This window comes from Carica papaya, chromosome 6 (genome assembly GCF_054855325.1).
Source record: "Carica papaya isolate Zhongbai chromosome 6, ASM5485532v1, whole genome shotgun sequence".
Classification (NCBI taxonomy): domain Eukaryota; kingdom Viridiplantae; phylum Streptophyta; class Magnoliopsida; order Brassicales; family Caricaceae; genus Carica; species Carica papaya.
Window position 1 is genome coordinate 2,495,246 of NC_142314.1, and position 21,444 is coordinate 2,516,689.

Consider the following 21,444-nt stretch of genomic DNA (forward strand, 5'->3'; position numbering starts at 1 on the left):
GCGAAATGCGAATGGGAGAGAGAGCGGCCAACTAGAGCGGCCTACTTGTTCTTGGCATATTAAAAGTCTAAAATACCCTTAAAATGTTTAAGAAATTACATTCCCTGATGCATCATATCTCAGACTTCATCTCACCTATCAACCGTCTCTATCAGCCGCAGCTTGAGCTTGAAGCTTCCTGGTAAAGTCTCCCTTTTCAATTTCTCTTCTGTTTATTGGCTTGTGGTAGTTACAATGGTCTTCGAGCTTTCCTTTCGGGGTTTCAGGAACTAGGTTGTTTCTCTGGGTTTTCTGGGTCAAATCAGGCAAGAGCTTAGAGATTGAGGAGATATTTTCTTGTAGCTATAAGGGAGATTTGATTGATGATGAGAAATTTTGTTTGATGCTTGGTCCTTGTTCTCAATCTGCTCCGCTTGTAATTGTTTGATCCCAATCAAGAAATATAATTACTTGTGTAAAATAAGGTAATTATATTTCTTGATTGGAAACCATCAAGTAGTATTTAGTTGATTTGTGGTATGAGATTAATGGTGTGAATTAGGATGGAAGGATTCACAGGTGTAATGATTAAATTGTCGGTTTCAAATAATTCGATTTGGAAATCGAAAATTGAGAACCTTCTTTATTGTAAGGATATTAATTGGATCATGTGAATTAATTTGGTAATTATTTTAATTTACACAAGTGATTATTTTGGAAGACCCAACAATGATTTCGTCGTGCCCTCGTTTCTGATTCTGTAAGAAAAATTGAAGAATGATGGGAAATTCTGCTTGGTACTTGATTCTCCTGTGAGCCATTTCATGTATAGAAAGATCTGGGTTCCTCTAAAATCTTATAGTGAAGCAATACTTAGTTGTTCAGAGCTTGATATCTATTTTCTGCTATCTGGGTGTCATTGCTTTATGCAGTATAAGCTTTGGCTCTTAAGCTTAGGTTTGACCCTGGCTCAGTTGGTACAGGCTTTATCTGTTGCTCTTGGAACTCAAAGTTGATTTTGGGATGTGAATTTATCTCTGTGGTGGTCACAAAACTTTGGTTGCTGTTATTTTTGCTGCTAATTTATTGTGGATAAGCCTTCAATTTTCATGTTGTAAGTAACAATATTTGGTTTCAAACCCTGTGCCTCTAATTAATCTAAAAGATAAATGGTTCTTGTGTGAGGCCATTCCTAGCTAACCTTCCAGCAAGTATGTAGTAAGTTATTCCTCTTCCTTCATTTCCTGTAACAAATTAGAAGCATCAACTAGTTTTTCCAGAGGACAGTACCCCTGAATCCAGGGTTCGTGGTTGATGACATAAGGGACAACCATTTATATAGGCATCTAATTGATAAACTGCAATAGCTTTTCTTATGTTTTCATTTATTGCAAGTTTTTGGGTTGGATTATATGTAATCTATGGATTTTATGGTTCTATTTTGTGTGTCTAGGTTTATTCACTGAAACATTAGAGAATTCTATGATCACATCTCATCTTTTCTTTATATATTTAATTATATGGGCTAGGAAATAGAAACCCTTCTCATCTGCAATTCATTTTTCTCTCTAAAATTATACTGCAAGGATGATTTGTTTGGCATCTAGCTCTTCATTCCTTGAACTTTCCTTTCTTATTGGGTTTCCTCCATTGGATGTTTCTTTGTCTATTTTGTATAGAGATTGGCCAATTATTCTTTTGCAAGTTTAGTTGATCTTTCTCTCTGTGCTTCTTTCTTTCTTCTTCCTTTCAGAGTATGCCTAATCCTCCTATCATAATCTTTCTCCTTAGTTACAACTTATGTCTTTTTAATCCAAAAAAATGATTGGTTTGCTATAGGAAAACTATTTGGTGCTTGAGTTTTATGGATTATTCCAATTTTATGTTTCTTTGCAGTTGAAACTTATAAATTGCTCAATATATTGCACAAGATGAAGTGAAATTCTGGAAGTAATATGGACATGAAGAACCCTGCAATGGGTTTTACGAAGATTATCAAAGACATCAGTTCTTCGGTGATGTGTTATTCTCTAGTTTTCTTTTTAATTTCATGTTTATTTGCTCTGCTGGTTATAGTGTATGAATTGGTTATTCTAGAGCATTCGATTATCTTATTATGTGGGAACCATGTTGAGGTTACCCCGAAAATACTCTTGGAGAACAATCATGTGTTGCTTTCTAGAAAAAATGTATGAATCTTTTGATAGTCACACCGTGAGGCAGAATTTTTGACACCTTTAATTCTTCTTAGACCCTTGTCGATGAGATTGCAGTGCTTATGATTCACAGCCCTTTGCCTCATCAGAATATCTGAGTGCAGAAAATGTCTGGGTGAAATTGTTAAGCCTTTGATATATCCCATGAAGAATTGTTAGTTCATTCAGCTAAAGTTGAATAAAATTGTGAATGCAGGGATCCATGGATGAATGATCGGCATTGGGTCATCTGACACCATTCTAGTGTACGCATCCATCTCAAATAAACACATTTTCAATTGGTAATTAATTTAATTAATTTGGTTATTTGAAATTAATGTCAGGTGTAAATATTAATTGATAGATATTGATGTTCATTCTCTCTTGGAAGAACAAATGATAAGTTTATAGGGGTTGAAAGAAGTTGAGGATCTGAATCTTGCAAATTTTTCTGTAGACTCATGTTTATAAATTCAAGCTGAAAAGTTATGGAGAAAATGATGGTTCCTTCAAATTTCTTCAGAGCTACCATTTTGTTTATTGTGAATTGCATCTCTTTTCCTTGATGTTTTTCCTTTTGGACCTTTTATGAACTGGTGTCTTCACTCTGCTGTCTTGACTCCACTGTTTATCCTCTTGAACCCCCTTACGTTGATATTATGTGATTTCAGGGAAAGAAGGAATTAGAGAATATGAAACTTGACACAGATCTCGCTCATGACTTCGATCAAAGAAAATGAAGGTAACAGAGAAAAGAGAGAGATTGGTTACTTTAAGGAATATATTCTTATATATGCTTTTATTTATAGAAATATTGCTGTTCAGAAGCTCCAAAAGGCGGAAAATGGAAGTGCATAACCTCGCTTTGATGTTGCAACAGCCCAGCTGGTAACTTGATCGATCCCGATTACAACTTTTTTGTTACAACCCTGATCCTATTGCAATGGTTACACTGAAGAAAATATTTTTCTTTTTTACCATTAAGTGGTTTCCTGACAGCTGCCTTTTAGGAAGCGTAGAACGAAATCGAAAAGGAAAAAGAACAAGTAATCGATAATTTGATTGCCCTTCCACTTGCTAATTAATCACTGTTGCACTAACATATTGCATCATTCACCAAATCTTATTGCCTTGAGAACATGATTATTGGATGATTCAGAGGAAAAATCTGCTGAGCAGCAAAAACCCCGAGTACTACCGAGCATCATTTTGGAAATTGTGTACTCGTGGTCGAACCATTTGCTACGTGCAGCCACATCTAGAGACGACGATGGTAGGATCACGAAGGGAAGAGAAATAAAGCAAGTGCTTTAATGATATAACTCCGAGCATAATTGAGTTAGAAAAACTTATATAGTAAGAATTTTTGACAACAACTTGTATTATGCATTACATATTTACATTTAATACTTATATAGGTTTACTTCTGGTTACACTTCTAACTTTGATTTTTAATATGTTTGTTTAATTATTTACCATTTTTTACTTGTAATATTTTTTTATGTTATATTTGTAATAAAATAATAAATATTTATTAAAAATAAATGTTTATATTTTTTAATTAATTATATACATATATAAAAAATAATAATAATGGTAATAATATCAACACTCAAATCGAGTAATAAAAACTTTTAGGGAAGGGAGAACCATTTATCATCATTAATTTTGAAAGTATATCTAAAAACAGAAGGCTTTTTAAAATATATATATTTTTAAATTCAACACTAAAAATAAAATATTTTTAAAAATTATAAAAATAAGAAATTATTTATACCTTTAATACATATATATAAATTTAAAATATAAAAAATATTTTCATTAACGCATACCCCCTGGTCAGTGGTGAAGCTTACCTTGTGGGACCCGCCGTACTTTTTGGTGATCAAAACCTCGATGCCGAGCGATATTTCTCTACCAACAATCTCATCTTCCAATCTCTGCACCCTCAACATGTGAAATATTCTATTGGTCCACGTAACGAAACATCACATCAACCAATCACATCACGAAACGTGGAAATATCCTGCCCCTTGACATAAATCATTTTTGCCAAAACGGGAACTAGGCTTCCATATGCGACGTCGTTCCATCTGAAATTACAGGGGATATAAAAAGGCAGTTTCTTTTTTTTTTTGTTCTTTACTTTTTTTCATTTTCTTTCTGGTCAACATGTGAGGACACACCTACAGAGGCACTGAAACGACTCTCTGTTTTGCCAAAACCAGCAGTTTGCCACAGCGAGAGACATTGCTCTGTACTGTGAAGCAAGAATGGAAGCCAGTTCGGCTGAGAAATCGCGGTTAGGTTTACGAATTGAGCTGGTTTGTTTCAATCAAGTGTAGCTTTAGGGTTTCTTTAACTCTTACTTGCTGGAGCTCTGCAATTCGCTTGTTTTCCCCGTCCATCTCTCGGTCGTCTCTTTGATTTCCAGTCAGCAATGGAGCCTCAGGCGATGATGGTTTTGCCAGCAGATTACTCGATTCTACCCGGTATGGGTTCTCAAGTGTGACATTTTAGTTAATTAATTATTGTTCTTGCCATTTCTTGATTCATAAGAATTTGTTTTATCGCGCGACTGTTACTTGATATCTACTCGTTGCGTGCATTCCGTACGTGATTTTTAAGTTCATTTATACTCGGTCGCTTCATTGATAAATGTATATTAATTTGTTTTATCTCGCTTTTATCGGTATTTTTTATTTGTTTGAATCGGTAACGTAACTACTGGGGTTACCATCAGGTTTTCTTGTTAGTAAAACAACTGCTTAAGACATGAAGTTGCACAATATTGTCAAAATAGTTGCTGTTCTGCCGCACCATGATGATTCTTTAGCTATTAAATTGTTTGAGCATTGACAATTTCGCGTACATCTCTAAATGAATTGACCATTGTGGTTATCAGCACGGTGTTTGAAGTTAGAACTGATATACATTAAGATTTGTCCTTGTTGAGCTGAATATTTTAATTTTCAATGGAAAACAAAGAAACCCTGTTCTTGTAATTGTCTACTTTGATGTATCTGAGTGCTTATGTTATAATGTAAGTGTCTCACTTTTTGCCATTTGTTAACAGGGTACTCAAGGGTATATAAAAGAATGAGATCACCAAACGATGGAAGAGCTTATGGATATGGGGGCATGGGTGCCTCTAGAAGTACAATTGGTGAAAGTGATGCGAAGAAACCAAAGGTGTCCTCCCAAATTTATCACCCAGGGACTGTCACCCAAGCTAGTCAACCAGAGGCGTGGTCCAAAATATCTGATTTTTCTGACCCATTTGCTATTTCTGATTTGATTAAAACCTTGGAGACTGGTGCATTTGGAAGTGTTACGGGAGATATAGCAGAACTAGCTCATCAGAAGACACTATTGGTGAACTGGTGTCACAAAATGTATCCCGAACTGTCAAGTATGCTGCCAAATCTTGAGAAGAGTTCAAGAGAAGAAGCTCCTAAGGTCAGGACTACCTCAGATATGCATGTTGTCATTGATTTGGATGATGATGATGATGATGTTGTGGTTGCAAATGGCACAGAGCCTTCAAGAACACCTGTTGTTATTCCCGATTCAGATGATGAAGATACTGGGGGTAGTAGGATTGCTACTCCTTTCCAGAAGGCCTTGCTGCCGCATTCTTATCAGGAGGCTGTCTCTAAACATCTCCAGGTAGCAATACCTCAAAATACTTTTCAGGAGGCTATGCATCAATATCCTTTTCAGATGGCTGCGCCTAAATATCCTTTCCAGGAGGTTGTCCTTGGAAAGCCCAATGAGCAATCTTCAACAACTGCCATAATGGTAATTTTCTCTTTCACATGGGGTACTAGAGTATTCTCTTCTAGAAAGGCAAATAGGAGTATGTCAAAATATGGGCAGCCAGCTGATTGTTAAATTAGGAGAATGGACATGGGTAATGACTTTCAAACCTCTGTACTTATTTATGAAAGATTATTTCTGTTTTTCAAAATTTTTTCACTGATTTATGTGATGTAAATGCATATTGCACTAATCATCTCATTGTACTTTCAAAAAAGTTGTCTGTGGCACTCAAGGTTTAAGCTCTAAATCTTATTTCAAAAAAAAAAAAAGTTTAAGCTCTAATTATGTGTGTTTTGACGGACTATGGATCTTGTTTATAGTCAGAAGAAAGCAGAAAGATAAAGGTTACCTTGTTATTTAATGTATTTGAATGTCTTTTATTTGGTGTGCTGCTCTTGTTTCATAAATTGTTGAAACTATTTGTACCATTTCCATATCTAGGTCAGGGATGCGGAGGCCCTGATGGCGATCAAAGGAGGTGATAAAGGTGTTTATGTTGGTGGAGGAGATATTGATGATGAATCTGATATTGAAAATGATGGTCTGGATGATATTTGGAAGGAAATGGCAATGGCAATAGAGTGTTCCAAAGTATCCTGCTTACTATTTATCATAAACTGTAACTTAGTTTCCTTTATCATTTATTTATTTTTCATTATTTTCAAAATTAATGAATTTTGTTTTATCATGCTTATGTCCTTTTATAAGTTAGATCATTTCAAGGCTCCTTATTGTTGATGTTGTCTTTTAGTTTTCATACAATTGTATGGAGATGACCAAGAATTGATACTGCTGTATTCCGTTAATATGATCTATCGTTAGGGTTTTTTTACTTTTGTGTTTTATTGTTAGTATAGGACAAAATTGAAGCTCAAGAGAAAAATAGTCAGAGATTTTTTTTTGAAATAAAAAGTGAAAAAATAGCCATAGATTATAAATTTAGAGTTAAAATGATAACTATTGGAGTGTCAATTAGGGACGAAATTTGAGCTTGGGACGGGATGGGCAGAAAAGAGAAACATGTAAATTTAATTACTTTGACTATTTTTTAGGTTATTTGGAAAGAAAGGAATATGAGAGCTTTTTAAGATATAGAAAGTGACATGGTGGTTCCATTTGTTTGGGTCTTTGTTGATGGGTCATGATTTGTATAGAGTGGAAGATTTTGGGTATATGATTGATTCTCTTACTAACATGTAAATCTTTTTGTACATGGGTTGCACCTTCACCCCCTTGGTGCACTGTTTATACTATTCATACTTTTTATTTAAAAAAAAAAAACTATTGGAGTGTCATCTTAGTTATGATTATGTTGCTTTTTGCAATGAATCTTTGGAAACATAATTGGACTCGGCTTCATGTCAAAGAGGTATCTGGGTTGCTGATTTAGCTAGATGTAAATTACGCTGATCAACTGCTATCTTGATCTTTATTAGTTTATTTACATCTACATGGAAGTTTCTTTGTTCTACCTAGTCCTTTTTTCCTTTTTCATTTTCTTTAGAATCTTTTGACAAGCCATGTTGCATATACTATTCTTAGTTTTTTATTTATTTTCTGATAATTGGGCTCTCATTTACAAAATAGAATTTTGTAGACATACGTCGGAAGAAGTTCCTCAAGGAAAGGGCAAAAAAAAGCAATACTTCATTATATTGCTTCTGATGTTTCTTCTCAAAAAAAGAAAAGAAAAATACTGCTTAGGCTGGTTGGTCTGCATGTTTTAGATCTGTTCCATCAAGATGACATCCTGTACTTGGTTAATTAGCATAGTTTTTTGGTGAATGTCCAACTAGAAAGCTAACTTTTCATCTAACCCTTTTCCATTTTCTAATTTCCCTACTATAATCTGTATGGTTTTCCGCACTTACTGTAGGATGCTGTTGAAGATCCTTCAACTGATGAAGAAATGCATGAGGATGCAGAGGATTGTGATCATTCTTTTGTTTTGAAAGATGATCTAGGTTATGTTTGTCGCATCTGCGGGGTTATATCAAGAGGTATTGAGACTATAATTGAGGTCCAATATGCTAAGGTAAGTTCACATCTTGATTATACTTTTTCATGTGATGTCCGAGAAGTTAATTCTAACCAACTTTTTCAGTCAGTGGTCATCAATTTCGTTTTAACCAATAGTAGGTAGGAGAAATTGAAAATGTTAGAAATTTGTATTATGGTTATTGTCATAACCATTTTGAGAATGTATCTGTTGTCAAAACTGAATGTATTTGTATATATGACAAAGCTGTAACGAGAGCTTCTTGTTATTCTTTGAAATTGCGGCTGTGAACTTCCTGGAATTTCTAAAACGAGATGTGCTACCTTGAATTTTACGAAGTTGGCAGTTGGGAATTAGTTGGCTTTCACTTATTTAACTTTCTTGTGGTTTATGGCATTTCTTTTCCTTGACATCATCGTTCTGGTTGCGAGTTGATTTTGGACATCTGTCACCCTTTCTTGTATAAGCTGAACCAGCTACGCTTTTCATGGTGCCTCTGTTTGATTGGTCAATTTGTAGTACAGAAAACAATTCTTGGTTTTCTCTTGATTTACATGGAATGCTAATATCCACTTTATTTACAATTTAAATCCAGATGAAAAAGAGTACAAGAACTTATGCTGCTGATTCTCGTACTACCAAAGACAGGGAGTCATCTGGTCTGGAAGGGGTGAAATTCTCCGACAATGTTTTGTTGGTAACTGATATATGTGCTCACCCTAGGCATAGGCAGCAAATGAAACCACATCAAATAGAAGGATTCAACTTTCTTTGTAGCAACTTGGTGACAGAAAATCCTGGAGGCTGCATCATGGCTCATGCTCCGGGATCTGGAAAGACATTTATGATCATCAGTTTTATGCAAAGCTTCCTAGCAAAGTATCCACTAGCTAGACCACTTGTTGTGCTTCCAAAAGGAATCTTGGCAACATGGAAGAAGGAGTTCCGGATATGGCAAATAGAGGATATTCCACTGTATGATTTTTACAGTGTGAAGGCAGATAATCGGGCTCAACAGTTGGGGGTTTTGAAACAGTGGGTGGAGAAGAAGGGCATCCTCTTCTTAGGGTACAAGCAGTTCTCCACAATTGTTTGTGATAGTGGAACCAGCCAGATCTCAGCTTCTTGCCAAGAACTGCTGCTTAAGGTACCTTCAATTCTAATTCTGGATGAAGGGCACACTCCGAGGAATGAAAATACTGATGTATTGCGGTCCCTTGCAAAAGTCCAGACCCCTCGTAAAGTGGTGCTTTCTGGAACCCTCTACCAGAATCATGTAAAAGAAGTATTCAACATTTTGAACCTGGTTCGACCAAAATTTCTTAGAATTGATAGCTCCAAAGCTGCTGTCAAGCGGATTTTGAGTCGAGTGCATATACCAGGTGTGAGGAAACAGTTAAAAGCAGGTGTCGATACAGCTTTTTATGATCTGGTGGAGCATACGCTTCAGAAAGATGAAGATTTTAGAAGGAAAGTAAGTGTTATTCAAGATCTACGCGAAATGACAAGTAAGGTCCTCCATTACTACAAAGGAGATTTCTTGGAGGAGCTTCCTGGGCTTGTTGATTTTACTGTAGTTCTTAACCTTAGTTCCAAACAGAAGAATGAGGTTCGCAATTTAAAGAAGTTTGACAGGAAGTTCAAGATTTCTTCTGTTGGAAGTAGTGTTTATCTCCATGCAAAACTGGCTTCTTTCTCTGAAAATTTTGTGAAAAGGGATGATAAAATGGATGAGTTACTGGAGAAGCTAGATATGAGAGAGGGAGTGAAAGCAAAATTCTTTCTTAATATGATAAATCTATGCGAGTCTGCTAGCGAAAAGCTTCTCATTTTTAGTCAGTATCTGGTACCTTTAAAGTTTTTAGAAAGACTGGCTGTAAAGGTAAAGGGCTGGAAACTGGGCCGGGAAATGTTTGTGATCTCAGGTGAATCAAGTTCTGACCATAGGGAGTGGGCTATGGAGCGATTTAACAACTCCCCAGATGCTAAAGTTTTTTTCGGGTCAATTAGGGCGTGTGGAGAGGGTATTTCATTAGTGGGGGCATCCCGGATTATAATCTTGGATGTCCCTCTAAATCCCTCAGTTACCCGCCAAGCAATAGGCCGAGCTTTCCGACCTGGCCAAAAGAAGATGGTATATGCATATAGATTGGTTGCTGCTGAGTCACCCGAAGAGGAAGATCACAATTCTTGCTTCAAAAAGGAAGTGATTTCCAAAATGTGGTTCGAATGGAACGAATATAGTGGTGACGGGAATTTTGCAGTGCAGTCTGTTGAGGTTGATGAATGTGGGGATATGTTCTTGGAAAGTTCCTCGTTAAAGGAAGATGTCAAGACTCTTTACAAAAGGTTTGTGATCATTTTCGTCCTTTCCTATGCTGCTTATGATATCAATGACAAATTCCTTAGTTATCTTGTGCTAATTTAAGTTCTCCACAATTTTCAGGCATTGATTTGTTTCTCATCAGGCTGAGGGAATCTGTATGCTAAATTCATGTTTTACAAACTTCTGGAGGTAGTATAGACAGGTCGCTTAAAATCAAATTAGGTTATGAATACCTGCAAATAATGCATTTTGGACAGCCATGTCTGACCTTTTTGCTTCCTTGGGGTCAAGGAAGTTGTACAGCACACCTTTCTGTTTGTAATGCCCTTTGGGGGGTGACAGTTTTATGCCTTTCTTATTATAATTGGGTAGATTGTTGTAAATGGGAATTCTCATCCTTGATTTCCCATTACCAGGTACTGATCGACAAAATTAAGTCCTTTTGGTCCCGCCTCTCAGTGACGAACTAAGTCTAATCAAAGAAATGCGACATAGAAAAATCTGGTTGATTAGCAGTTTTGAAGTATTTTTCTTTCCGGGAGTGGTTGATTAGCAGTTTTGGAGTATTTTTCTTTCTGGGAGTATATGCATACGGACTAACTTAATGCTCCGTTTTGGATTATAAATATCCGAATGCACCATCCGGAGGTTAATGCTGATGTTGATAGGAAACAGGTTTTGCTCTGGGATGAGGACAAACAGTGACATTGTCTGTGTTTCTTACATGTATGAAATTTTCCTAATAATGTTGGGCATTTGTCCTGTTGTAAATCTCCGTACAGGTGAACAGAATTTTTGTGAAGGAAATATCCAAAGAGATTTTGGTTTGGGAAAATCTAGTAGAATCATGATATGTTATTTTACATGTGTTAAGAGTATAGGGACTTTTTATTAATTGAAGTTTAGGATAAAGTATGGATATGTCAAGGAATTTTAGAATAAATTCAAATTAATAATAAAATAATTAAATTTTAAAATAATTTATAGGGGAAAAATTTGATTAAACATTTAATAACATAGTTAAAAATAATGAAAGAGATAATAACATATTAAGTGTGGCATACAAGCTGGGTTTTGTCAGCAGCTGGTCTAATCCTGACCCTTTCGGCTCGATGAGGCAGACCCGAGCCAAGCCTGTTCCATCCGACATTAGGCGCCCAGGTTGGGTGGCATCCATTTTTTACAGTCTGTTCCAGCCTATTTCAAATGGTTCAAATTGTACTGTAAACTAAGTATATCAGAGTTCAATAGTGAACACTAGCTCCGCAGTCAGCATACTTTGCTCCGCACCCACAAGATATATTTTCACAAACAACATAAAAATTAATGACAATCCAAATCCCTACCATTCTTATTTCAATGAAGTAATAATATTCTTCAACAACAGAAGTTGCAGGACACAACTAATCTTTTACACCTTTTCTTCCACATATCAGACAAAAACTATATGTATCTTTACAAATATGCTAACGTTCCATTTCTTGATATATGTTACAACTGTGTTTTTATATGTTTTCATATTCAGAGAAACTACAATCTTATGCCAATTGCAACCAAGTGAAAATATGCTTCAAAAAAAAGAAGCATCAAGAATAATGGACCTGTCATGCTTCCGGAAGTTCCTTCCCACCTCCTCCAGCTCTCCCTCCCCTCCACTTGATAAGAATGGTTCGAAGATTTGAAGCAGTGCAATAGAAAGTCTGCAATTGCTTTCATTTTCACGCTACAAAATCGTGCAACAACTGGGATGAGCTGAACCTATGTTGCCGGTTATTGGGATTTATGCATTCGTAGTCCACTGTTTCAGTTCCAACTGAGGATGCTGCGGCATTATATATATCTTCAGCCCCTCTTACCCCTACAAATGTGCGATGATTTCCACCAGAAGTTGGTCGATTAGCTCCCTCACAATGCTGCAAACCTAAAGTGAGAGATACACCAGTTCCGCTCCCAAATCTCCCCATCTCCGGCATGTGGTAAGCAGCAGCTGCTGCTGCCATAAATCGGTCACTGGCCCCATCAGAATGAACAATCGTATCAGGGAAGAGACTGCAGTCATCTACATTAGGTCTTTGTCCTTCCCTCAGTTTCAGCAACCCATATTCAGTTTCAGCTTCGCGCATGCTGTTGTGCAATCCTCCAGTTGTTCCAGTAAATTCTGCATCAGGAACGTGGTCGGATTTGGAATCCATCAATTGACCCGTGCTAATTCTCTCCATGGCTGCTGAGCTCCCAGTTTGTTGAAAATCTTCCCCTCTATCCTCAGAGGTCCTCATATCACCTTTTAGTGCTTTTGCCAAGTTATCAGATGATGAGTTAGAATCCATCTCTGCATCAGCAAACTCTTCCTTGTACATTTCTTCGACCATAGGCTTCCAGAGACGCACACGTGCATTTATAAACCAATTCGAAACCTGAAGCAAAAAAATCTTGTGACTGAACATACAAAGACGAAACTTTCTATGGAAAAAAAAAATGTAAAATAAAATGAAACATGCTGATCAATTGGAGCTTAGTTACAGCAGAATATGAACATGCAGAAGACTATCATTGGCATAAATGGTCAGCAATCCCCACCATTCTTGGTAGGTCAGAGATCTCTTTTTTGTACCATTTACAATTACTGCTCAACCTGGGAGGAAATGAAGATAATACTGCAAAAAGTTTCTCATATTCACATAGTTTCCAATTCAAACTAGTTTTTCCAAGCCAATGCAAAAGACTCCAAGTTCTTGCATTAATATTTTTTATCATTTGTCAAGATGATATTTGGGGTTGAACTCAACATGGCAAAACTTAACTCTTCTTTATCCTGGCCAGGCAGAAAAATACTTTAATTTCAAAAGAAATTATCACTTCATTTTTAGTCACACTTATTCTTCAGCCTTGCAATGTTTAGCATGATCTACCATCAACTTTTATCCATTTTCATAGTGCAATTCCCAACCAAGACCTATTTCCATCAATGCTACCCCATTTTCCTAGTCATTACCCAGCATACACACAAATAATCAAAAAAAACAAGGATCAGATCAGCATAAACATCCTTGTGGATCCTTAAAAAGATGGTACTGTATTTTTACCTGACTTCTGGTCAATCCCGTCTGCCTTGCTAGCATGATCTTATCCGAATCCTTCGGGTAACTGTCAGACATCAGATCAGTAATTAGTAAAATTGAAATACTAGGTTATCTTATCAAGGAAATTCGTAATTTCTCAACAGGGAAAACAAGAGAAAAGCAAGATTATGTCCGGGGCTTTACGGGTGAAGGAAATGCTCAAAAAGCCAAGCACGCAGAATGGAAACAGAGCTTTCAGGCAATCCCCTTTGTGGCCTCCATGCATGTTGTTGCATCATACCAAGCTGTTGAAGTGCCCGTTGTTGCCTAAGGTGCTGGTCTACATACCGCAGGCGAGTAATTCCAACTCCTTTATTTTCTGAATTGTCTTGTTCTCCTAGGCTTTTACGAGTTGCACGGATTTGGCCCGAGATTGCATCACGCAAGCATCGAAAATGGCGGGATATAGTCTGAAGTGCAAGGGCGGTGTATGGTTTAGCTGCCCCACATCCTGCTATCACGTCGAAAGAGGAGACCACAATCTGCATCTGGTGGTAGTACTGTTTGTACCTTCTATCAACCTGTGACAACCCAAAGTCATCATTATACAACATGAACAAATCTAAAGTAAATGAAATGGCATACACATACATGAAAACCTGGAAATCAGCCTTAGCCCTGCTTAAAAATCAGAAAACAAATTTTGCATAACTGATTGAAGAAAGAAGTGAGATCATACATTGATTATATTCTACAGAACTGGTTGAAGATGTTCTGAAAGGCATAACTGATTTAAGAAGGCAGTGCTAAGCCTGGATGTCAGGATAAGGCATAACTGGCGGATTATATTATTCCTTTTGGAAATTTGTCTTCTAATAATTAATATCCAATGTCTAAAAATTGGTGCTCACAATTAATGTTACAAACTCATGCTTAGGGTAACATGCTCCTTTGGTTTAGGCCTCTCCAGAAACACTTAGAAGGAATAAATAATATCCCATTCATACAACTCCATCTCCTAATTCATCGAAAAAGATATTTCATCAAGATTGCAGTTTGGAAGATTGACATTACAGAGCTTAGGATTCTCAATCCTAGAAGTCATGCTAATAATGAAGTTTTTATGTAGTAGCTCCTTGGAGAAAAAGATTTACAAATGGAAATATAGTACTATGCAACATCCTTCGGAGAACTACCAATAGCAATAAATTGAAGTAAAGAGGGTTGCTAGACTACAAGAATCCCTTCATTGGCTCTACATAGTATAAGTGATGTATGACAAAAAGAGCTTAAATATAATAAACTGAAAATATATTAAGAACCAAATATAAAATTTAAATCTCAATGGTCAAATCAATAACTTGATGTTTTAATAATATAATCATATGAATAATCTACCAAATAACTAAAGTAGAATACCCTATCTATAGATACTAGATTACAAGTAAAATAAGAATTCCACTAAATCCGAAAATATGCTAATTAAATGGAATAAACTACAGCACAGAACTAAATAAGATCCTAACTAAATAGGAAATAATTATCTTTTATCATTAATAAGCTTACAGATACTAGTTACTGAATAAGCAAAACGCCTTAATAATATATAAACATCAAGATTACATAAATATGTCTTATCATTGAAATATGTCCACTTTAGGGAATCTTCATATTCTGCAGTGATAAGATCAATTATTCTGCAATTCTGGTAGCAAGCACAGGAAAAAAAAAATCATGTCTTTAATCTGTATTTATTTCATCTTTTTCACTAGCATTGGTCATAAACTTTAGTTTTCAGAAGTCGATATCCACCTTATTATTCTTTCTCGAGGAATTTTCATACACAAACACACATTATGCAGATTCACATTTTAAAATCAATATAACCGGTTAAAGACACATCATGTACATTCACATTTAAAAGCAACTTATCCAGTTCTGCAACAATTAGGGGCACCATTGGGATAATTTGATAGAAGGGTGGATTTCCATGGAAAATAATAAATGCCGTTATGAAGTTATAAGTCAAACCCAAGATAAATCTAATCATACCAGAAGAGAAGTAAATGTATAGGCTCACCTCATCCAGCATTGACAAGAGCTTTGTCAATTTGTTTTGCAATTCTTGTCTTTCAGCATGTGAAAGCTCACTTGGGGGGTTATTGGTGGATTCTTGAGGGTTTGCACTATTCTTTGATCCCTCACCCTCCTTTAAGTTATGTTGTTCATTTGAGTTTTGATTTTTCTCATTATCAGGCTGCTTCAGGGCTTTTCTAACATTAACAACTTCATCAAGCAGCTGTTGTGCCGCCTTGAGGTACTTTGAATTGGGAATGGTTCTTGCAATACTTGACATTCCGTATAGAGATAAGTCTCCCTTGTTCAAATCCTGATTACCTCCAGAAAAACTGGTTGACATATATTCAACGTTTCTTGAGTGTTCATCTCTGGAAGAACCGTTTCTGCTGCCATCATCGCCAGCAATTGATGGATTGGAATTCAAAAATGAAGAAAAACCTGTATTTGGATTCCTATAGGGAATAGAAGGCATCTGGATTCCAGATGGAATTTGACTACCAAGGCTGAGGGATAATCCTTGACCCTGCAAGTTTTGTCCACCTTGAAGAATGCTGCTAGGACCACCTATTGGGTGCATAACCAGCATCTCGTTCCTTCCATCTCTCCATGCACTGAAATCTTGATCTACAATTCGAGAACCACCAAGGTTTGACAAAATTTCTTGTTGCTGCGAGGTTGAATCTGAAGCTTCAACAGAGTGCATCTCAATGCAGTTGGTTTGCTGCTGAGAATTTCCAGCAATCGCATCTGTGTACACACCAGAATTCATATACACCATCATATTACCAGGAAGGACTGGCGCTTCCTGGTATGAACCCGGCAAAGATTCCCTCAAATAGATCATTGGACACTCTCTTTGATTGTTAGAGGTAGTGTAGAAAGTGGCCATATTTTCTCCCAAATTATCAAATTTCCAGCTCTGCTATCCTATTCAGATTACACAGTCATCCGGGGAACTGCAAAAAAAAAAAAAAAACAACGGAAACAAACAACTTCAGTTATCGACAATTCAGAACATGTTTCAGAAACAAATTCTCTTGGAACTTCAACTATAAGTTCTAATACACAAGCTAACTTTACTCTAGAATATAAAGGATCTTTTATTTTCCTTGACTTTTCTTAAGAACAGATGATGAATACTGCAACAAAGGAAGAAAACACACCAAGTCAAGCAAAAAGCATAAGCATAAATAAAAGAAAAGCCATTACTGGTGGCATAACTCAGTAGCAATTTATAAAGTATTATATAACAGTCAACTTTTAACTCTTTAAGCATCAATATAGAAAATAGTATTCAGAAAACAATATGCACATGCATAAGCATATCATCTTCATCCATGGGTTGAACAGTAGGAGAATTGAGAGAGACATTGAGAATTTTCGCAACTAATGCAATGGTTTCTCAACACCTCAAATGAACTCCACATATCAATCGGATCAAAGAATCCAAACTTGACCCCAACAAATTCTATCCAAACTCTAAACATGGCTGATGAAATCGCAAATTAGAAGTCCAGAAGCAAAATTTGTCAGAAAACAAATAATAAAAATCAGAAAAACCAAAAATTATGAGTTACCCAAGAAGGAAAAAGATAAAAACAAGAAAATAGGACAAACCCAAAATCTGTAAATCCCAATAAATCACTTTCTGATCATCACCATCATGATCTTGAGCTGAGAGAAAAGGAAAGGGGGAGAGAGAGAGAGAGAGATGGAGATAATAGAAATAGGAGAGAAAGTAACTCATGAAATAAATTAAGAAAGAATCTAAAAGACAAAATCAATATAATCAGCAGCTAAGCAAAAAAAAATGAGAGATAAGTCAAAACAAAGCAATAAAAAAATACCTGGAAACCAGTAGGAGCTGTGGGTATTGTGGGGAACAGAAAATCTCAAAGACACCAACCGATCCGCTGGTAGAAAAAAATTCCTCAAAGACCAAAAAAAAAACACTGCAATTCCAAGAGCCCGATACTACTACAACAAGAGCAATACTCAACTTCTCTTTTCATTGAATTTTCATGCACAGCATCTCAATAATAATCAAAGAAAATAATAAACCCAGATAAGAGATAGGAAGAACAGTTCCTATTCTTTTTTTTTTTTCTCTCTGAAAGAGAGAAAAAAGAAAAGTAATAATGATTTTTTTTCTTCTCTCGCTTTTTTACTCTTTTTTTCTAATCATATATTCTCTATCTATCATTCCATCAATCCCCACGTGAGAGAGATTCACACACACCCACAAAGACAACCACAAGTATACGACTTCCCTCCCCCTTTTCTTCCTTTCCTTCTCTCTCTCTCTCTCTCTCTCTCTCACACACACAGAAATGATAATATTCTCCTTTTTCAAAATCGCTTCCTCTTTTTGAGCTTAGCAGCTTCAAAACCGAGTTGAAGAAGTTGGTGCTTGACTTGCTTTTGCTTTCTTCTTCCTCTTCGTCTTCTTCAACCTCCTATCAATTGTAATTTCAAAATTCCTCTCTCTGGTTAAGATCGAATTTGTTTGGTTAAGAAGCTCTATCTCTTAACTACCAGTTGGTGGACCTAAAAACCCCCTCTCTCTCCCTCTCCCTCTCTCCCTTAAACCCGTTTTCTCTCTCTACTTTCTCTCTCTAACCCTCTGTCAACCTCCTGTTGTTGTTGTTGCTTTCTTCTTCTCTCTCATCTTTGCTTAACCATGGCAGCTCCCTCCTCTCTCTCTCTTCTCTCTCTCTCTCTCTCTCTCTCGTCTTTTGTTTTTGCTGCAATATCCACCATACAAGCATATTCTATTCCATTTCTTCTTTTTTAAATTATTTATTTTTTTAATATTATTATTTACAAGTTATTCTAATTTTTTATTTTATTTTTTATAATTTTTTATTCTAGTTAGGAGTCATCTGGTTTTTTTATTTTTATTTTTTAAAATATTAATTAATTAATTTATTTATTTATTTTAGTTAGGAGGACTAGTTGTTTGTTTATTTGTCTTTCAAGTATTTTACTTGAAATGTGAAAGGCGCACCATTTGGTGCCCATATCACTGTCTCTGTCTTTTTCTTCTAACTAATGCTGGGTTTTGCAAACTAGGTCCTCCAATTATTCACTATTTATTCCTACGTCCCTCGAGTTTTCCTTATTACTAAAATCCTCCCCTCGTTTCCCTTTTTAATTCATACGACACCACTTTGTCACTATTATGTTACAAATTATTACATAATCAATTTATGATTTTGGAAATTTTGATTATTTTAATATTAGATAAAAAATTTACAAGCGCATATCCACTCCTAAGCCTATATAGTGCATTAACAACTAATCCCTTTTATATATAATCGAATAATATACATATATATATATGTATAGTTTATGTCTTTTTTTAAAAAGAAAACAAAACCCAATTCTCAAACTAATTATAATATTGTAATATTCATGTTAACATATATGTATATATAAAATTTATATACAAAGTTTTAAACTTTTTTTTAGGTAAATCAAATATATCTTTTTAAATTTATCTTAAATGTATCTCCATTGAAGCAAGTAGCTACTCAAGATTCCAACCGTTTGGCATTGCCTTTTTCAAAAAGTAATATCATCATGAGAGTATCATACATATACATATATATATATATGTATATTATTCTTATATATATATATAACTTAGTGTAATATAAACTGTGTATGTGCTTTAACCGACCATATAGACAATTTAATGTAGTAGAGAAAAAATAAAATTAAAGCATTAAAAAATATGTTAAAATAGTACATAAAGAGAATTTAATGATTAATTTCCAATTTGATGATTTTGTTTTGTCAATTAGCCCAAATAGGAAGGATAAGCTTTTGTTTTTTAGCGACTGTTGTGAGATTCCACCTACAATTACTTCCTTATCAAATAAAAATATTTTGAAAAAAATTAATATATTTTTTTTGCCAATTTTAAAAATAAAATTAGATTTTTTTTTGTCTATTATTTGCATTTATATATAGAGTTTTAAGTACTTGAATATCTAAATTCGATTATTTGTAATTAGAATTTTAAATGTAATATTATATCAATTTAGAGAAAAATAAATTTAAGATAATTCCAGAGAAAATTACTTAATGTAGTAAAAGTTTTATTCGATATTTTTGTAATATCCGGACCCGAAATTTGGTCCGGAATTAATTTTAAAATTAAAAAAATATAATTTTTAAATTTTATTTAATGTAAAATTATGAAAAAAAATTGGTGGATGAAGAAATTAAAAATAATTTTGGAAAAATTGATTGAAAATTTGGGTTCGGTGGGTATTTTTGAAAGAAAATTCAGAAACCGGATGTCAAAATGCAATTAAAGAAAAATAAGCCACGAAGGACCGTCCAGTCAGCAGCCCCAACGAACCGGAGCGTGCTGCGTGGCAAGGCACACTGACTCGGTGCCACGCAGGAGGTCATGCTGGCAATCTGCGTGCCCTCGATTGGACGGGTTGGATGCATTCTCGTGCGCGTGAACGGTCCAGATCCGTTCCTTCCTCAGGCACGATCGGACAGTCGCGATTAAATGCGATGAACGGCCCAAATTCGTTCCCTCTTTAAATGCGATCGTACAGTTAAAATCAAATCGTGAATAAAGGTCCAAATTCATTTTCTTTTTAAACGTAATCGGACGGTCGTGATCAAATGCGATGAACGGCCTAAATTTAAGAGAGATAGGTATAAATATCTCACATCACACCAAATCCAAACCCTAGCCGCAAGCTCCCTGCTGGAGAAAGGAGCCGACCGCCACCCGCTGCTACGCCTGATCCACCTCCGACCACCAAAAAAGTTAAAATTCCTCCTATCCGCTTGGAATTTAATTTTGAACACCTTCATGGCCAAATCAGAACAAAAAAACGACGGATGAGCCGGAAACTACAGGTAAAACTCGGCGCCGCCATGCGGATAAAACCAAAAATCACCTCTGATGAGCCCTTTCCTGATTTTCATTTCGTGTGATTTTTCTACAATTGTGTTCACCGTTCTATTTTCTACAGGTTGACCAAAGAAAAATGTCTAGTGGCGAAGGTGAGCCTGCGAAACTGCCGCACTGAAAAATTTCACCGTTGGTGAATTTTTAAAAATCATAATTTTTTTCGACCAACCTAAGCCCTCTAACGTGTTTTATTGCATTGATGTGTATAAAAATCACCTGAAACCAGCCAAAATTGGCTGAAAATGGCCAGGTTGAGGCAAACTACTGCCACGAGCAATGATGCCGCCATGTCGAAATTTTAAAATTTTTTGAAAAAGGTTTTTAACACCAATTTTAGATTTTTTGGGGTATTTCTAAATATATAAAGCTTGTTTTAATCTCCGCAGAAAAATTCAGAAAACTCAGGGATCGCCAGTAGGTGCAGTAGAAAGTTCAGTATTTTGGACACTGATTCGGGTAAGAATCTCTCACTTTATTATCTGTTATGGAATTAAAGTCTAATTATCAATAATACAGTATTTTGCATAATTTAGAAAATTTTAAGAATTAATTATAGGTCACTAATGGAGTCAGAACCGGTTATTTATTATTTTTATCCTATTTAACTAATTGTTTGATTTTATATCTTTAAATGCATGATAATATACTGGAATTGGTAAAATAATTCAAATGTGTTTTCTTGATACATGTATTGTTTGTCTTTCATTGATTTATGATTAAATTGTGAAATTTAAAATTAAATATAAACAGAAAATTGATTAGTTAAGTGAATGAATGAATTGTAACCCTACTGTATATTATAGGAGATGGTGAATGGATCAGGTACATAGGGAACCTTACCGTAAACGTCACCTCATATCGGGCGGGGTATCAAGAATTAGTATTTTTAGTGCTCATACCAGACGGAGTATGAGAACCGCCTGTTTCACCCTCATACCGGATGGAGTATTGAAGGATGGTATTTTTGGCGCTCATACCAGATGGGGTATGGGGACTGCCAGTTAGTTGACAAGATTGAATATTGGTTCACGCATAGTGGGACA

At 35.6% G+C, this 21,444-nt stretch overlaps 2 protein-coding genes and 1 long non-coding RNA gene across 26 annotated transcripts; 2 read left to right on the forward strand and 1 right to left on the reverse strand.

Annotated features, from left to right (window-relative positions):
- The first annotated feature begins 51 nt into the window (after positions 1 to 51).
- Positions 52 to 3,616, forward strand: LOC110814086 (uncharacterized). Of its 22 annotated transcripts, none has more exons than XR_015821378.1 (6): positions 52 to 181; positions 1,876 to 1,994; positions 2,231 to 2,310; positions 2,392 to 2,476; positions 2,846 to 2,916; positions 2,984 to 3,616. It is a non-coding gene; the product is annotated as an uncharacterized LOC110814086 (long non-coding RNA). The 22 variants fall into 22 exon arrangements; XR_015821376.1 differs by having other exon boundaries at positions 53 to 181; positions 2,231 to 2,304; XR_015821374.1 differs by having other exon boundaries at positions 1,876 to 2,310.
- Positions 3,617 to 4,313: 697 nt separating this feature from the next.
- On the forward strand, positions 4,314 to 11,156 carry LOC148253208 (protein CHROMATIN REMODELING 35-like). Of its 2 annotated transcripts, XR_015821610.1 has the most exons (7): positions 4,314 to 4,666; positions 5,251 to 5,975; positions 6,438 to 6,587; positions 7,873 to 8,031; positions 8,591 to 10,344; positions 10,442 to 10,510; positions 10,738 to 11,156. XR_015821610.1 is itself a non-coding variant. In XM_088222769.1 (6 exons), the coding sequence occupies exons 1-6, from the start codon at positions 4,615 to 4,617 to the stop codon at positions 10,446 to 10,448; spliced, it is 2,847 nt and encodes a 948-aa protein (XP_088078895.1). In that variant the 5' UTR covers positions 4,314 to 4,614; the 3' UTR covers positions 10,449 to 11,156. The 2 variants fall into 2 exon arrangements, 1 of the variants encoding a protein (XP_088078895.1); XM_088222769.1 differs by having other exon boundaries at positions 10,442 to 11,156.
- Positions 11,157 to 11,648: 492 nt separating this feature from the next.
- BLH7 (BEL1-like homeodomain 7) lies at positions 11,649 to 18,209 on the reverse strand. Of its 2 annotated transcripts, none has more exons than XM_088222349.1 (5): positions 17,307 to 18,209; positions 15,461 to 16,415; positions 13,585 to 13,961; positions 13,405 to 13,465; positions 11,649 to 12,735 (listed from the first exon to the last, which is right to left on the reverse strand). In XM_088222349.1, exons 2-5 carry the CDS (start codon positions 16,346 to 16,348, stop codon positions 12,040 to 12,042), a joined length of 2,022 nt encoding a protein of 673 aa, XP_088078475.1. In that variant the 5' UTR covers positions 16,349 to 16,415; positions 17,307 to 18,209; the 3' UTR covers positions 11,649 to 12,039. The 2 variants fall into 2 exon arrangements, with proteins under 2 accessions (XP_088078475.1, XP_088078476.1); XM_088222350.1 differs by lacking the exon at positions 17,307 to 18,209 and adding an exon at positions 17,077 to 17,257.
- Between the last annotated feature and the right edge of the window lie 3,235 nt (positions 18,210 to 21,444).

Excerpts from the sequence above, each read along its gene's own strand:
- LOC148253208 (XM_088222769.1), top strand. The coding sequence starts at position 4,615 with ATGGAGCCTCAGGCGATGATGGTTTTGCCAGCAGATTACTCGATTCTA. Across the intron at positions 5,976-6,437 it reads CTTCAACAACTGCCATAATG|GTCAGGGATGCGGAGGCCCT; the intron begins GTAATTTTCTCT and ends TTCCATATCTAG. Across the intron at positions 8,032-8,590 it reads TTGAGGTCCAATATGCTAAG|ATGAAAAAGAGTACAAGAAC; the intron begins GTAAGTTCACAT and ends ATTTAAATCCAG.
- BLH7 (XM_088222349.1), bottom strand. The coding sequence starts at position 16,348 with ATGGCCACTTTCTACACTACCTCTAACAATCAAAGAGAGTGTCCAATG. Across the intron at positions 13,466-13,584 it reads TTTGAGCATTTCCTTCACCC|TTACCCGAAGGATTCGGATA; the intron begins GTAAAGCCCCGG and ends GATGTCTGACAG. Across the intron at positions 12,736-13,404 it reads CGGGATTGACCAGAAGTCAG|GTTTCGAATTGGTTTATAAA; the intron begins GTAAAAATACAG and ends TTTTTGCTTCAG.